Source organism: Molossus molossus, unplaced genomic scaffold (assembly GCF_014108415.1).
Source record: "Molossus molossus isolate mMolMol1 unplaced genomic scaffold, mMolMol1.p scaffold_m16_p_11, whole genome shotgun sequence".
NCBI lineage: Eukaryota > Metazoa > Chordata > Mammalia > Chiroptera > Molossidae > Molossus > Molossus molossus.
Genome location: NW_023425346.1, coordinates 64,879,394 through 64,896,760, shown reverse-complemented (window position 1 = coordinate 64,896,760; position 17,367 = coordinate 64,879,394). Strand labels below are relative to the sequence as shown.

The 17,367-nt window shown below is 36.7% G+C and overlaps 1 protein-coding gene across 1 annotated transcript in view; it reads left to right on the top strand.

Annotated features, from left to right (window-relative positions):
• LOC118625023 (fibrous sheath-interacting protein 2-like) overlaps positions 1–16,766 on the top strand; it is a 105,707-nt gene extending 88,941 nt beyond the window's left edge. The window contains 6 exon segments of the mRNA XM_036253343.1: positions 2,411–2,754; positions 8,121–8,331; positions 13,138–13,146; positions 16,150–16,197; positions 16,383–16,395; positions 16,630–16,766. Of these exon segments, the coding sequence (XP_036109236.1) occupies positions 2,411–2,754; positions 8,121–8,331; positions 13,138–13,146; positions 16,150–16,197; positions 16,383–16,395; positions 16,630–16,766 (762 nt within the window).
• The last annotated feature ends 601 nt before the right edge of the window (positions 16,767–17,367 follow it).

The following is a 17,367-nucleotide window of genomic DNA, read 5'->3' as shown; positions in this document are numbered from 1 at the left end:
CTGAATAAAACTGTAATCTTCATTTGAAGATTCAAAAGAAACACAAGCTCATATAGTTCCTATAGTTCTTATTGTGAATATCTAAAGGTGTTTAAAAGGGACCGACAGAATATCAGGATATATTAAATTTCAAAAACTATCTAAAATAGTGTTAATTTATTAAACTTAAAGCTCTATAGAAGTAGTAATCTTTTTACTTTTAGCAACATTTATCAACAAACTTTAGACTACAGACTCTTAGATTATACTTGATTATTATTTCACTTTAATTATATTAGCCTTTTTCAGTTTCTTCTATACTCCCAAAGTACCCAGTCCTTTCCTCTTCTATCCTTTTTCTAGATACAGCAGCCCTAATGCTGCTATAATTTTGTTGTTGTTAATCCTCACACAAGGATACTTTTCCATTGATTTTTAGAGAGAGTGCAAGGGAGGGAGAGACAGAGAGAAAGAGATAGAGAGAGAGAGAGAAACACAGATGTGAGAGAGGCACATCGATTGGTTACCTCCTGCATGACCCTAATCAGGGCCAGGGATTGAACCTGCAATCTAGGTAGGTACCCTTGACAGGGATTCGAAACCTGAGACCCTTTGGTCCTCGGCCAGCGCTGTAACTGCTGAGCCAAATTGGCCAGGGCTTGCTGCCATTTTTATGCTGCCATTTCCTCTTACTATAGACCTCACTCTGCCCTGCAGCTCCATACTCAGGTCCCACATACATTACACTAATTGGGAATTTTAAATGCCAAAATGATGTGCTTGTTACAAGGAAACTATATCACTGAGGACAAAGGGATTGTCTGGACAATGGAATTATACTGATCCACTATACATTTTTATTTTATCAAAGCCCCTTTTACTAATGGTGTTGATTCATAAGAGGACTAAGTGTGTTTAAGTATGTAATCTCTGGGCTGGTAAGTATGTTAATGAGTACATAATGTTTTCATACCCAAATACTGATATTATCATGGGCTGTGACACTAATTTCATCTCTTTTGTCCTAAACTTTTTGGACCAAATGACAGACATTTCCAGCTCAAAAATCTCCTAATCTATATGGGTTCTCATCATTGCATTAGCATGTTACTTGGTAGTCTTCATTTAAATAACAATAACGTTTTAGGAGTAAAATTTTTGTAAACAGACTGTAGAATCAAAATCAGTTTTTAATTATCTATAGAATTTTCTGTCACAAATCTTACTCTCTGTTATCGGTTCTCTTTGCTAAAGTCATTTATAGACCACAGAAAGCAATAAGAGAATATTTAAACTAAGCAGCCTAAAAATAAAAATAACAAATAAAGAAGACTTAGCAAACTCTGCTAAGACATGTGATCATGTATCAGCCTTATCATGTATCAATACTGTCTATCTCCAGCATAGAGGAAAAAAAGAGATAAAGGAACAGTAAATTAGACCTGAGAACCTACATACTTTTTGGTTCCACCTCAGGGCTTTATTTTCTATTTTTGAGGTACCTTTAATTCCCACCACACTAGGCATATACATTATTAAGTCCATATATAATAATGAATTCCAAAGCCATATATAAGGATTTTGGAATTTCTAAACCACTGGTTCCCTCTCCTAACATAGAAAATCAAAATTGATTGTTTTAATTGCTTAAGGAGGCAGTTTCTATATTTTGTTTCCAAAGAAGATATTCTTGTAGGGCACCATTATCTGAAAACTGACTTACCATGTTACAAAGGCATATTCAGCATCTATGATTGGTCACTTGAGTCAAAGGCTACAAAAGAGGGGAAATTCTATTATTTAATCATAGGTATCTTTAAACTATCTTTAGACATTGAAAATGGAAAGTGAGATTTGATTAGGGAGGTGAGAAAGAAATGATGGTATATGGTTTAAAGATTCATTTGAAAAACATGCCAAGGGATCCAGAGTGGAAGGATAGGGGTGAGTCAAAAACTTTCACAATTTTGGTATTAATCTTTTAAAAATCAAAATTTGATAATAACTAGATTTATATTGAAAAAAAAGTAGGTTACTCTGTGATTCCTTATCTAGAATTTTAGAAAAACAGATTATCATTTATACTTCTGTCAAAAAAATTTAGAAGTAAATGGACTAAAAGTAAATTATGATGCAACAAAATATAAAGTTTAAGAAAAGAAGGACCTGTGTTAGACCTTGTATATTCTGAGGTAAGTTATGTTGAATTAATATGATCTCTGAATGTAAAAGAAATAATAGGCACCAAATATTTCTTATAATTTTCATTTGTTTCTTCTTAAAATATTGCTAACATACAAGTGAGTGGCATGAGAAGATAATATTTTAAACTGAAACCATATATCATATTAACATAGCTCTATTACAATAGACCCCTAGGAAAAGCGATTGAAGCATTTGTTTTTAATATTCATTGTAACTTCAATTACAGGTTGTTTGCAGAAATTCGTTTCAGAATATAAGAAATCCTGATATCACCAAGGTGGAGCTTTTAAAAGATGTTCAAAACAAAAATGATCTTCTCATCCGATTAGTAGCTCATGATATTGCAAATGATTCAGAAAGTAACACAGAAGATGAACTAAGGTCTGATGAAAAGGAAGTTGTTCTAAGAAAGGTTATACAAGAAGAATGCTTAGGAGAACAACTTGAAAAGCAAGTGAGAGAAGCCACAAAGGTAAATATTGAAAGCACTGAAGCAACCTCAAATCATATAACAGAACCTAAGGAGAGAGAGGTTAAAAGACCTGTTGCTGCCTTGACCAGCTTTGCTCAGTGGTTAGAGCATCAGTCCATGGACCAGAGTCCCGGGTTCAGTTTCCGCTAAGGGCATATACCTAGGTTGCAGTTTGTCCCCAGCCCTAGTTGGGGTCGTGTGGGTGGCAACCACTCAATGTGTCTCACTCGCATCAATGTTTCTCTCTCTCTCTCTCCTTCCCTCTCTCCCTCCCATTCTATCTGAAAGATAAATGCAAAAAATTTCCTCGGGTGAGGATTAAAATAAAATTTTTTAAAGACCTATTTCTGAGCTTGGGATGCCCACCTGCTCTACAATATTGGTTGTAACAGACTCTTAGGAGAAAACACCACAGCATAAGGTAAGTGAGAAACACAATCCAAAATGTACCTTAATTAGGCAGAAAAAAATACTAAAGTGATTCTAGTCTTCTCCTAACCCTGGGAATATTTATAGGATAAGAGGAAATAATTAACAGATTAGGCCATAAAACTCAATTGATGACACACAAATAATAGAAACAGACCTAGATTAGTTACAAGCCAAAGAACAAAAATTGGAAACCATGTAAGAGACATGAAAGCTAATTAATTATATCTATTACTTAATAGACTCCAGCACTTTTGTATTTTGTCTAGTAAATGCCCATTGAAAATTCTGTGTAGAGAAGCCTTATGCAAGTAGGATGTGACCAGAAGGTGGGCCAAGGTAGGAGGAATTGAAGAGACCCACACAAATTCAGATTATCTAGTTCTGAATTGAAAATTATTTGAAGAAATAATGGCTACAGAATTCCCTCTTTTGGGAAAGGAAAGAGGCATCCAGGTCGGGGAAGCCCGGAGAGATCCAAATAAGATGAACCCAAAGATAGACACATTATAATTATAATAGTAAAAAATAAGGATAGAGCCCTGACTAGTTTGGCTCAGCAGTTAGAGCATGGGCCAGCGGATCAGAATCCCAGGTTCAATTCCAGCCAAGGGCACGTACCTCAGTTGCAGTTCGTCCCCAGCCCCAGTTGGGGTCCTGTGGGAGGCAACCAATCGATGTGTCTCTCTCACATCAATGTGTCTGTCTCACATCTCTCTCTCTTCCTCCCTCCCACTCTATCTGAAGATAAATGGAAAAATATCCTCGGGTGAGGATTTAAAAATAATAATAATAATAATAATAATAATAATAATGATAGAGAATCTTAAAAGCAGCAAGAGAAAAACAACTTATTACATACAAGGGACATCCCATAAGGGTACAAGGTTTTTTAGCAGAAACTTTATAGACCAGAAAGGAGTGACATGACATATTCCAAGTGCTGAAAATAAAAAATTTCCAACCAAGAATGTTCTATCAAGTAAGGTAATTGTGATTAAGAGATTTCTAGATAAGCAAAAGCTAAAGTTCATCATCACTAAACTGGCTTCACAAAAAAAATGTTACAAGGACTTTTCTAAGCTGAAAAGAAAATGCACTAATTAATATGTAAAAGTAAAAATCTCACTGGAATAGGTAAATGTATAATAAAAGTAGTATTATCAATCATCTATAAAGAAAGGATGTAGGTTAAGAAATAAAAGAAGTAAAATTAACTAAAATAACCATAATTAGGTAAGGGAAGCATAAAGAAAATATATATATATAAAAGGTGTCATCAAAAAATTTTTAAAAAGGAGGAATGTTTAAATTTAAGTTGCTAATAACTTAAATTAGACTGTTACATGTTTATGATATTATATGTGAACTTCACAGTAACCACACAACAAAATTGTAGTAAACACAAAAGAAAATGAGACAGGAACCTAAACATAACAATAAACAAAGCCTTCAAACCACAAAGTATGAGAGAAAGAAAGAAAGTATAAAAGCAGCCTGGAAAACAAGGAACAAAATAGCAATAAATATATACTTATCAATAACTACTTTAAATGTAATTGGACTAAATCTACCAATCAAAAGACAGAGTGCCTGAACTGATTAAAAAAACAAGACTCAACTATATGCTGCTTATAAGGAATTTATTACAGAAGTAAGGACACACAAAGACTGAATATAAAAGGATGGAAAAAATATTCTATGCAAGTGAAATAAAAAGCTGTATAGTTATAATCATATCAGACAAAGTAGACATTAAAACAAAGACTGTTGCCATATTTATTCAATATAGTGTTGGAAGTCTTAGCCACAGCAATTAAGCAATAAAAAGAAACAAAGTGCATCCAAATCAAAAAGGAAGATATAAAACTGTCACTATTTGCAGTTGACATACTGTATACAGAAAACCCTAAAGTCCACCAAAATATTGTTAGAATAAATGAATTCAGTAAAGTTGTAAGATAAAACAATCCATATACAGAAATCTATGACATTTCTATAAACTAGTAACTATCAGAGAGAAAAAAAAAACATGTAAAATTACATCTAATAGTATAAAATACCTAGGAATAAATTTAACCAAGGAGGTAAAAGACCTATACACTGAAAACTATACAACACTATGGAAAGCAACTGAAAAAAACATATACTGAAAAAATATTCTGTGCTCATGGATTGGAAAAATTAATACTTAAAACGTCAATACCGCCCTGGCCAGTTTGGTTCAGTGGTTAGAGCATCAGCCTGCAGACCAGAGTCACAGGTTTGATTCTGGTCAAGGGCAGGTACCTCAGTTGCAGTTCAGTGCCTGGCCCTGGTCGGGGTCATGCAGGAGGCAACCAATCACACATAGATGTTTCTGTCTCTCTGTCTCTGTCTCTCCCTCCCACTCAATCTGAAGATAAATGGAAAAATATCCTCGAGTGAGGATTTAAAAAACAACAACAAAAAGAAGTCAATGCTACCAAAAGCAATCTACAGATTCAATGCCATCCTTACCAAAATTCCAATGGTGTATCTCATGAAACTATAACAAATTATTTTAAAATTTGTGTGGAATCACAAAATATCTCTGGTAGCCAAAGTAATCTTGGGAAAGACCAAAAAGGGAGGTATCATGCACCCTGATTTTAAGATACACGGCAAAGCTATACTAATTGAAACAGTATAGTATTGGCACAAAAACAGACACACAGACCAAGGAACACAATTGAGAGCCCAGAAATAAACACATCCAAATGTGTGCAAATTATGGCTAAGGAAGCAAGAGCATATAATGGAGAAGAATCTGGTCAATAAACAGTGTTGGCAAAACTTGGACAGCCATGTACAAAAGAATGAAACTAGACTACTATCTTACACCATACACAAAATGAATGCAAGATTTGAACTTAAGACCTGAAACAATAAAATTCCTAGAAGAAAACAGAGCAACTCCTTGACGTCAAGTTCCTTGGTGTTTTTGTAGATTTGACTCCAAACGCAAGGGAAACAATGCAAAAATACACAAAAGGACTACCTCAAACTAAAAATCTTCTGTACAGTGAAGGAAACCTTAATTAAAACAAAAAGACAACAGTCCGGCCGGTATGGCTCAGTGGTTGAGCGTCAACCCATGCACCAGAAGGTCGCCGGTTCTATTCCCCCGACAGGACACATGCCCAGGTTGTGGGCCTAATCCCCAGTGGAGGCATGCAGGAGGTGGCCAGACTATGTTCTCTCCTATCAATGTTGCTATCTCTCCCTCCCTCTCCCTTCCTGTCTCTCTAAAGTTAATTAAAAAATTATAAAAAAGGAGAAACATCTGTAACAAAAAATAAATTCAAAAGGAAAAGAAAAATTATTTTAAAAAAAAAAAAGACAACCTACTGAATGGGAGAAAATATTTGAAAATCATACATCCAATAAGGGGTTATTCTAAAAATACATAAAGAACTCATGCAACTCAACAATAGTTTAAAAAACAACCCAATTAAAAATGGGCAGAGGATTGGAATAAACATTTTTTCAAAAGAAGATAAACAGATGGCCAACAGGCACATAAAAAGATGTTCACCCTCACTAATTATTAGGGAATTGCAAATCTAAACAACACACATATAGAATGGTTATTATAAAAAAGATAAAAATCTGGAGAAAAGGACGTGGACAATAAAGAACCCTCGTACACTGTTGGTGGGCGTGTAAATTGGGGCAGCCACATGGAAAACAGTGTGGAGGTTCCTCAGAAAATTAAGAATAGAACTACCACCTGATCCAGCTATTCCACTTCTGGATATGTATTTGGAGAATATGAAAACACTAATTTGAAAAGATATATGCACCCCTATATTCATGCAGCATTATTTACAGTAGCCACGATATAGAAGCAACCTAAGACCCCACCAATGAATGAGTGGATAAAGAAGTTGTCGTTGGCCCTGGCCAGTTTGGCTCAGCGGTTAGAGCGTCGGCCTGCGGTCCGGAGAGACCCGGGTTCGGTTCCCGCTAAGGGCATATACCTCGGTTGCAGTTTGTCCCCGGCCCTGGTTGGTCGTGCGGGTAGCAGCCACTCGATGTGTCCCTTCACGTCGATGTTTCTCACTCTCTCTCCCTTCCTCTCTCTCCCTCCCATTCTATCTGTACAAAAAATGGAAAAATATCCTCGGGTGAGGATAAAAAAAAAAAAAAAGAAGTTGTCATTGTATATAAAAAATGCTACTCGGACATAAAAAATAATGAAATCTGGCCATTTTTGACAAAATGGATGGACCTTAAGGCTGTAATGCTAAGTGAAATAAGTCAAAAACAGAAAGACAAATATTATATTATTCCACTCATATGTGAAAATTAAAAAATAAATAGAAAAACAAACAAACAACCTAATAGATGCAGAGAACAAATCAGTGGTGACCAGAGGGTAAAGGGATAGGGGGATAGCTGACGGGGAAGAAGGCCAATTGTATGGTAATGGATAGTAATTAGACTTTTCAGGGTGATCACTTTTCAGTGTATACAAATGTTGAATTATAATGTTGCATACCTGAAATTTACATATTTTTTAAAAGAATGTATTAGTATATAAGCAAAAGTTAAAACAGGTTGTGTGACTAATAATCCCAGTAATAATAGCCTTTTTTGAGATTCTAACAAACATCAAAATAAAGGTAGTCTCATAAAAGGTATCGCCATGAAATTACATATAATTTCCCAAAAAAATATATCAGAGCAATGTGTATAATGACTGACCTGGTAAGCTTCTAAACTGATCTAAGCTTCTGAACGGATCAGAGTTATATCCATTCCTTTTATTTTTGAACTCCGTAAGATATGATTTAAAATATTGTAGAGTGCAGAAATAGAAAACTGTATTCTTCAAACATTGTGCTAAGTTTGTCTTTAAAATCCATTCAAACTCCAATATTATTTATTATATAGATCATCTTCACTGAGCCAATTCCAAAGAATTATATTCAAAAGAGACATTTTAATTAATTAGAATTATAGGGTTCGTCCATCTTTTAAATAATCTCTGAAATGTTTTCTCATATTGTAGATTAGAGTGTAGTAATAACTGGTTTTCACTTTTTCAGAAAAAAGAAAGAAATATTACTGAACCAACACTTCACTTCATACACAGAATTATGAGTTCATCTTCATACAACCAAGAAGATTTGATTTCATCAGCCAGGTACAAGAAATTAAAGCAATACAAAAGTAAAAATCTAAAGATGAAAGTCGTGTTTATAGGAAAAATGGGTTCCCTGGTAAAACTATGATTAGCCAATTATTCAGTCCTAAACCTTCCCTCATTCCTTATTCTCCCCTCCCGTAACTCCCCACTGTGGATACTTCCTAAGGCCTCCCCTTTCTACTTGACCCCCATTTATTCTCCTGGCCTCTACATCCTTTCTATCTAACAGTGTCTTAGATCAAGAATTTACTTGTGTGTTTATTTATCTATTTTTTCTACCTGGGAGATAAACACTGGGTCACAGTCTCATCTCCATCACCTGCCCAAAGGCTTCCTGCTCAAATCTCTTGAGTAACTAAATGTTCCCATAAAAGGAGAGAGAGCTGTGTAAGTTGGAGCATTCAGAGATAGATTTTAGAAAGCAATGGAGTTTGATGTGGGACTGTAGGGACAGACAGCATTTATATGAGGAGACAATCCAAACTATAGGAGCAGAGACTGAACTGCGTGGCATATATAGAGGACAAAGAACAAAGTACACTGTAGACTTGACATCTGATTAATAACTATATCTGAAATAGGTAAATTTATCTAAAACTGTTCTTAAGTTTATAAGAATATGCATAAGCTAGAAAAGGTAGCACTTTCTATTTGAGAAAAGCACTGGGTATAATAAAAATATATACCTGTTTACAATTTTTTTCCACACAGCATGAAGGGATTGTTTCTATTTGACACTGACACTAACACTATTTTGGGGCATTTATTCTGGGACCATTATTGCCTTTTATTCCTGCACAGTGGTTATTTAAACATACATAATTAGTGATGCAAGCACCTAATTTCTATCAACAATGAAGACAAGAGCACAGAAAATACCAAATAAAGTCCATTTAGAGAAAGATGGAAGACCAGGAAACTGCAGGCCTTTGTTGGCTCAGGCAAAAAAAAAAAAACATGAACAATTGCAGAATGATGAAACAACTTCACAGGACCTCTGGAAACCAGTCAAATGTAAGCAGCAATCAAGTGAATGTCCAATCAAGGAAAAGTCATATTCAAAATGGTGGGAAATTCCAGATTTTTACTTGCCCTTTCTCAGTCCTCTCTCGAACATGACATGGCATGGTCGTGTAGAAACAGCAAATTCCCAGTTCCTTCCCTTAAAATGGAAAGAGTAGATTTCAATTTATGTGCTATGCTCTAGCCTCACTGTGGGCTTCCTGGGGGGATGTTTTCTGTCTCGCCTGAATAGAAGCTCCGATTGGGAACTGTGGCAGAGTTTCGATCTAAGCCTGGAAACCACAAAAGGTAGTTGATGGATGCCACTGTGCATGAAAATCACAGGGGACAGCAGATGCATAAGCACCCAAGAGCAAGGGTTGACCAGAGGCAGAAGAATACAAGAGAACATCTAAGGCCCTATGAAAAAACACAACAAAAGACTCTTGGGAAATAAAACATTTAGAAGTAGATAAGGAAAACTGAACATGAAAAAAGCACACAAATAGGCCCAGATGGATATGTGCCTGGTTAAAGATCTACTTCAGGCTGCTCCCAAGGTTCAGAGTCCTGCTCATCAGTGAAGGGCTTCCACACCAATCTCCAAAAACTGGGAGAAGTAGCTGTTTCTTCCAATGCCCAATTTCAACATAAGATCATAATGCACACAAAGAAACTTGGAAATAGGGCCCATTTAAGGAAACCTAATAAATCTCCAGAAAATGTCCATAAAACAGCACACCACGCCCTGGCCAGTTTGGCTTAGCGGTTGGAGCATCGGCCTGCAGACCAGAGAGTCCTGGGTTCGGTTCCTGCTAGGGGCACGTACCAAAAAAAAAAAAAAAAAAAAACCAACAGCACACCAATTGGACACACATAACAAAGACATTAAAATAATGGTCGTGAATAGTTCAAAAGCTATAGGAAAACACAAAAAACTAAAGGAAATCAGGGGGAAAGTCTATGAACAAAATGAGAATAAAATCAAAGAGATATCAATTATTAAAAAGAACCAGAGAGAAAATCCAGAGCTGAAAAATATAATAACTGAATTGAAAAATTCACTAGATGGCTCAACCAAGAGAAGGTTCAAGAGAAGGTCAATCAGGAAGAAGAAAGAATCACTGAACTTAAACCCAAGTGATTCGAAATTATTGCAGCAGAAAGGAATAAAGAAGAAGAAGAAGAGGAAGACTGGCTCTGGCTGGTTTGCCTCAGCGGTTGGAGCATCGGCCCGCTGTCCAGGGAGACCTGGGTTCGGTTCCCAATGAGAGCACTTACCTAGCTTGCAGTTGGTCCCCACCCTAGTTGGGGTCATGTGGGTGGCAGCCAGCCAGTCGATGTGTTTCTCTTACATCAATGTTTCTCTCTCTCTCTTCCTCCCTCTCTCCCTCTCGCTCTATCTGAAGAAGAGAATGCAAAAATGTCCTTGGGTAAGGATTTAAAAAAAAAGTGAACAGAGTCTGCCTGGGGACATATGGCTCACCATCAGTAGAGCAACATAAGGATCTTTGAAGTTCCAAAAGAAGAGACAAAGAAAGGGGCAGGGTGACCATTTGAAAATATAATGACTAAAACCTCCCCAAATTTGAATAAAAAATGCATCAATATAAAAATACAATGAACTCAATGAACTCTGAGCAGTGTAAACACACTGAGACCACACAGACATATTACAATCAAACTGTCAAAAGCCAAAGAGAAAAAGAAAATCTTGAAAGCAGCAAGAGAAAAGAAAGACTATTAAATGACAACTCTATAACTAGCAAAGATAACCTTCAAAAATGAAAAGATGCTCAACATCACTAATCATTAGGGAAATGCAAATCAAAACCAAAATGAGATGCTATTCACATTGATTAGGATAGCTATTGTTTTTTTAAAAGTCAGAAAATTACAATTGTTATCAAGAATGTAAAGAAATTGAAACACTTGAATATTGCTATTGGGAATTTAAAATGGTGTAGTCACTGTGAAAAATAGTATGACAGTTTCTGAAAAAAAATTAAATATAGAGTTACCATATGATCCAGCAGTTCTACTTCTGGGTATACACACAAAAGAACTGAAAACACTAAGATATTTGGACTCAGCAGCATTATACACAATACAAATCATAAAAGCCCCTTCACTGATGGATGAATAGATAAATAAAATGTGATGTATTCATTCAATAGAATATTATTCAGTCTTTAAAGGGGGGAGGGGAATTCTGACACATATTACAACATAGAAAAATCTTGAAGACATTATGCTAAGTGAAATAAAGTCTGTTTACAAAAGCACACATATATTTCCACTTATATGAGATACTTCGTCAAATCAGAGGCAGAAAATAGAATAGTGGTTCTAGGGATGAAGAGAGATGAAAATGAGGTGTTAGTAATTAATGAATACAGAGTATCAATTAGAGAAGATGAAAGAGTTCTGGAGATGGATGATGGTGATGGTTACACAACAACATGAATGTACTCAAGCACACACCTATACACTTAAAATAGGTCAAAATGTTAAATTTTATGTTATGTATATATAGACAAATGTTTTAAAGTGGGAAATGTTAATTTATATATCACATTTATAAATTTGGAAAACCAGCAATATAGTATTTCAAGTTTACTTCCCTATGAAGAATGACTGACATAAAGTTCTTTTGCTTAACAGTATTTCCTTCATTCATTAAATACACAGAAAATGAAATGATCTTTTTTTTTTGTTTTAGTGAGACTGAAGACTGTACCCCAGCTACACATGCTAAAATATTAGAAGGTAAGGTTTATTTTAACTTAAATTAGAAAGTATTCAAAAGAGAACTTAGTTTACTTCTTTGATAAATTTTGTAGTTATCAAATCTAATGTTGATAATGTTTGGTTTATTTCTGTGAGCTTTAACTACTTTTGGAAATATAATCCAGTCCTACATCACTCAGGTGTTAAAATAAGCCAATTAGTTTATCTTCTTTGAATTGCTATTATATTTTACTAATGATTTTGATCAAGAATGTGGCATGATATTGAGAATTAACATTTACCCTGCTCCTGTGAGACATATCCACAAAATAAGGCTATATCATACCATAGCTTCTATCTCAGCCAGAACCCATGATACTAGGGTTTAACAATTTTGGGGGAGGTTATACTTCCTATGCCTTAGCTCTATGAAAATGTACCAAAAAGGGGAGGGGCTTTTAGAACTGAATTTATTTGCTGACAATAAAATCTAGCCATTATAGACTTCACTTTTTTTTTTTTTTAATCTTTATTGTTGGATGTAAAATGTATTACAGATGTTCCACATTTTTCCCCCATTGACCCCCTCCTCCCCACTCCCGCCCCCCTCCCACCTTTTCCCACACTACTGTCTGTGTCCATTGGTTATGCATATAAATTCTTTGGTTTATTTCTTCCCACCCCCCCAAACCCCTTTCCCTTTGAGGTTTGTCAGTCCAGCAATGAATTTGTGCTTCTTAATCCCTTCACATTTTTCACCCATTCCCCCAACCCCCTTCCCAACTGGCAACCAACAAAATGTTCTCTGTATCTATGAGAATGTTTCTGTTCTTCCTGTTCATTTTGTTTGTAGATTCCATTGTTGATAGATATGTATTCATTGCCATTTTGTTTGTTCATACATTTTATCTTTTTCTTCAAAAAGACCCTTCATCATTTCATATAATAATGGTTTGGTAGTGATGAACTCCTTTAACTTTTTCTTGTCTGGGAAAGTTTTTATATGTCCATCAATTCTAAATGACAGCTTTGCAGGATAGAGTAATTTTGGTAGTAGGTTCTTGGTTTTCATCACTCTGAATATTTCTTGCCACTCCCTTCTGGCCTGCAAAGTTTCTTTTGAGAAATCAGCTGACAGCCTAATGGGAACTCCCTTGTAGGTAACTAGCTGCCTTTCTCTTGCTACTTTTAAGATTCTCTCTTTGTCTTGAACCTTTTGCATTTTGATGATGATGTGTCTTGGTGTGGGCCTCTTGGGGTTCATCTTGTTTGGGACTCTCTGTGCTTCCTGGACTTGTATGTCTGTTTCCTTCAGCAAGTTAGGAAAGTTTTCTGCCATTATTGTTTCAAACAGGTTTTTGATTTCTTGTTCTCTCTTCTCCTTCCGGCACCCCCAAGATGCGAATGTTGGCACGCTTGAAGTTGTCCCAGAGGCTCCTTACACTATCCTCATTTTTTTTATTCTTTTTTCTTTTTGCTGTTCTGATTGGGCATTTTTTGCTTCCTTATATTCCAAATCGATGGTTTGCTCCTTGGATTTACATACTCTATTACTGAAGCTGTGTAAATTATTCTTTATTTCAGTTAATGCCTCCTTCAATTCTAACTGTGTATCCATGATTTCTAACTGGTCCTTTCTTATGCTCTTGAGGCCCTCCCTAAGTTCACTGAGGTTCTCACTAAGTTCATTGAGCATCCTTATAAGCAGTATTTTGAACTCAGTATCTGTTAGGTTGCTTATCTCCCTTTCGCTTAGTTCTTTTATTGGGGTTTTGTTCTGTTCTTTCATTTGGGACCTGTTTCTTTGTATCCTCATTTTGGCTGCCTCCCTATGTTTGTTTCTGTGCGTTACTTAATGAGAGGTATGGGGCTCGCTGAGACCTGATGCTGCTCGTTTGAAAGAATTTAGGAAAAACCTGAGGCAGGATCCAAGACCGGCCAATCCTATGGTTAAGGAAGTGGCAACAGCTTGGGTGGGCTTGAAAGTTGGGTGGGGCGGGGCCTCAGGGAGTCAGCAGGGCGGGGCTACCAGTGTGAGCCTGGTTGCTGGAGTCCCAGATATGGCTTCTGTCTGCTGCCCCCAGGAAGGGCTCACCAAAGGAACAAAGGCCTCTGACAGCACGTTTGTCCTGGAGAAAGCCCCCTCTCCAGCCCTCGCTCCAGTGCCAAACAACTCAGTTCTTCCCTGTATGTCTCTGGTGCCCCTTGAGCTGCCTCCCCTCCAAGCTTAGAGGGAGAGAGTCCGATAAGTCCGTGCGCGGGCCCTTTAGGGAGCTGCCTGGGGCTCCAGCCGCCTCAGCTTCCCTGAGCCTCAGTTCCCGCTGGTTTTTCCAGCCAGAAGTTATGGGGACTTCTCTTCCTGGCACTGGAACCCTGAGCGGGGCACCTGGTGTGGGACGGGGACCCCTCAGTCCTCAGGAAGGACCTTCCCAGCCGCGGGAGCCTCCTGATTTTTATCCGCCACACGTGGGTGTGGGACCAGCCCGTCACCGCCCCCCCTCGCGCCGCCGCCCCTCCTACCAGTCTGGATGTAGCTGCTTTTTTTAATTCCGTAGTTGTAGGACTTCCATTCAGCTTGATTTCAGACGGTTTTGAATGATGGTTGTTCTGTAGTTTAGTTGTAACTTTGATGTGGTGGTGGGAGGACGCGATACCGCGGTTACCTACGCCGCCATCTTGACTGGAAGTCCTAGACTTCACTTTTTTTATTTTAATCTCTTAGTATCGACTCCTTAGAACATTTGTGAGGACTTTCTGGTTCTCTATTTGTTGAATCCTCAGAGGATCAATGTGGCTCTAACAATGACAACATGCACAAGAGATGTAGTGCTGTGTTACTGTCAAATAGCCTTGAAACTCAAACCACAGGCTTACCTTGGTTATCTCAAATATATAATCCACTCAAGGAGATAGTTGAGAAATATAAAGTGGAAGTGGAAATCATTTTCATTGAGATGGTTCAGAGTATAGCAGTTAAGTATGCCAGAATTCTATGAACACACCATAACCAGAAGGTGTCACAATAATCACTAATATGATACCTGTATTATAGAATCAAAGGATGTTACAGTCAGATAGAAACTACTCAATACAATGTCCTTCATTGTTTACATGAAGAAATTCAAGTTCAGGATAAGAAAATGACTTGTCCAGGGTTACTTTCAATCAGAGGCAGAATCTAATCTAGACCCATAAATTCAGTTTGTTTTTCTCTACCTTGTTGCAATGATCATGATTAATTCTTATATCCATTAGTAATATTGCAGCTGTCCAATTCAACCATGTATTCATTCATTCAAAGATTTACTGAGCATCTCCTCTAAGTTATGTCCCATGTATGAACAAACCTGACAAAGTCTTTGCTCTCATAGAATTTACATTGTAACCTGGGGAAGTGCATCAAAGGGTAAGAACATGAAAAGACAATTATCAGAAAATAAGTACTTCCCATCTCATCTGGGACAAAAAGCAAGAAAATGTCAAAGGCTTGCAAAACCCTACATCATCTGGACATTACCCCAGATCCCCTATTACCTTTCTACCACTTCCTCTGATTCTCTTTCTGGCACACACTGCTCCAGCCTCACTGACCCCCTTGCTGCTCCTTAAACATCCCAGGTATTCAGGGCCTTTGCACTTGCTGATCCTTGTGCAGTGCTCTTCCTCCTATATTTGCATTGCTTACCTTCAGATCTTTACTCAAATGTCACCTCAGTGAGGTCTTTGAATCTGTAACCTCATTTCCACCACTGTATTAACCACTCCACTTCTTCGTTTGTTTTTCTCCCTGGCATTTGTTATTCCCTGTCAATTGTTTTTTTGCACTGTCTCCTTTTACAATGTAAGCTCCATAAAGATCACAGCTGTGTTTCCAAAAGCCTAAAAGGGGCATACAGTAGGAGGGGGCATTCAGTAAAATAGAAGAGACTATGGGAATAACTAAGGGGAGGGGCACAAAAATTCTGTTTGGTTATGTTTAGATTGAGGTACCAATTAGATATTCAACTTGAGGTGTCACATAAGCAGTATGATATTTAAGCCTGGAGTTCAACGGCGAGGTCAGGGCTGAACAGGCACATTCTTAGTTTTATATAAATATATACAAAAAAAAAAACTCAAATAATTTAAATCTGAATATATGAGATACTCAACTATCAAGAAGTTTTCTATAACTCTTCATCAAAGAACTAAGACAATGTCTATGACTGTAGAGAACTGAAAGCTAATTTCCATAGTGAGTTTAGCTCACCAGGCTTTTCCAGAGAGTTTTCTGCTAGAAAAAGAAAGGCATTCTTTGCACACATAAATAAAGAAGCATCAGGGTTCAGTAGGTATAATGATGCCACGAGAGTAAGAAAGCTGGATCCTAATCCCACCTTGGACACTTTCTAGGGTGTGACCTTAGGTAAGGTATTTGACCTCATCAATATTCAGTGCCCCAAAACGGAGATATCATTCTTCTTGTTTTCTTTGCAGAAAAACAATCTTTGCAAATTAATTTTAAACCCATGTTGTATTTTATAAATGTCAGTTTTTAAATTCTACATAATCAATGCTATAATATGACTGTAGTATTAAAATGCTTAATAAATATCCACATTGCTTTTTTTTTTTTTTTTTTTTTTTGCTTTCTCCACAGAAACTTCCAGGGTCAGTATTTCCAAACAAGGATCTAAAATGATGACAAAGGTATCTTCAGCTCTGTCAAAGGTGTTTTCTCGAACTAAAACAGATACTTCCAAATCTTCATCACTACTTCACCAAGACAAAGATTAAAACTTTTATACTTGATATAACAATGCTTACTTCCCTTAGAAAATAAAACAATTTTAAAGCATAACATAGTGTGCCATAAGGTGATTTATATAATAAATTAAGAGCAAAAGAAAGTAAAATAGGGGCCTGGGTAAGAGAAGGGTTGGGTGAATGTTTTTGATAGTCATTTCGGTATAAAAAGATGCTGAGCGCTAGTATTACCTGTGTGCCATGAGGATAAAGAGACAAAAGGTGTACCTAGAACAACCGTCACCTCTCAGTAATGACCAGAAAATGAACTTGAGTTATTTTCTGTTTAATATTTAGAGGTATTTTCACCAAAACAGTTAGCAAATTGTAATGAAACAAGCTGGATTCTATGACACCGCTATGAAACTGACTGGTTCACTGTTAAATGTGTATTTGGATGTTCAAATAAAAGTATTTATACCATATATAAGAAATTAGTTTTTCCCACCTGAATAAAATTTCATCATTTTATAATATACCTCCTAAGCAACAAGATCCAAATATGGATAAATCAGCATATAGAAGTAAATTATTACTTTGTATAAAATAATAGACATACATAAAATGAACCCTGGGTCAGAAAAAACCCTCA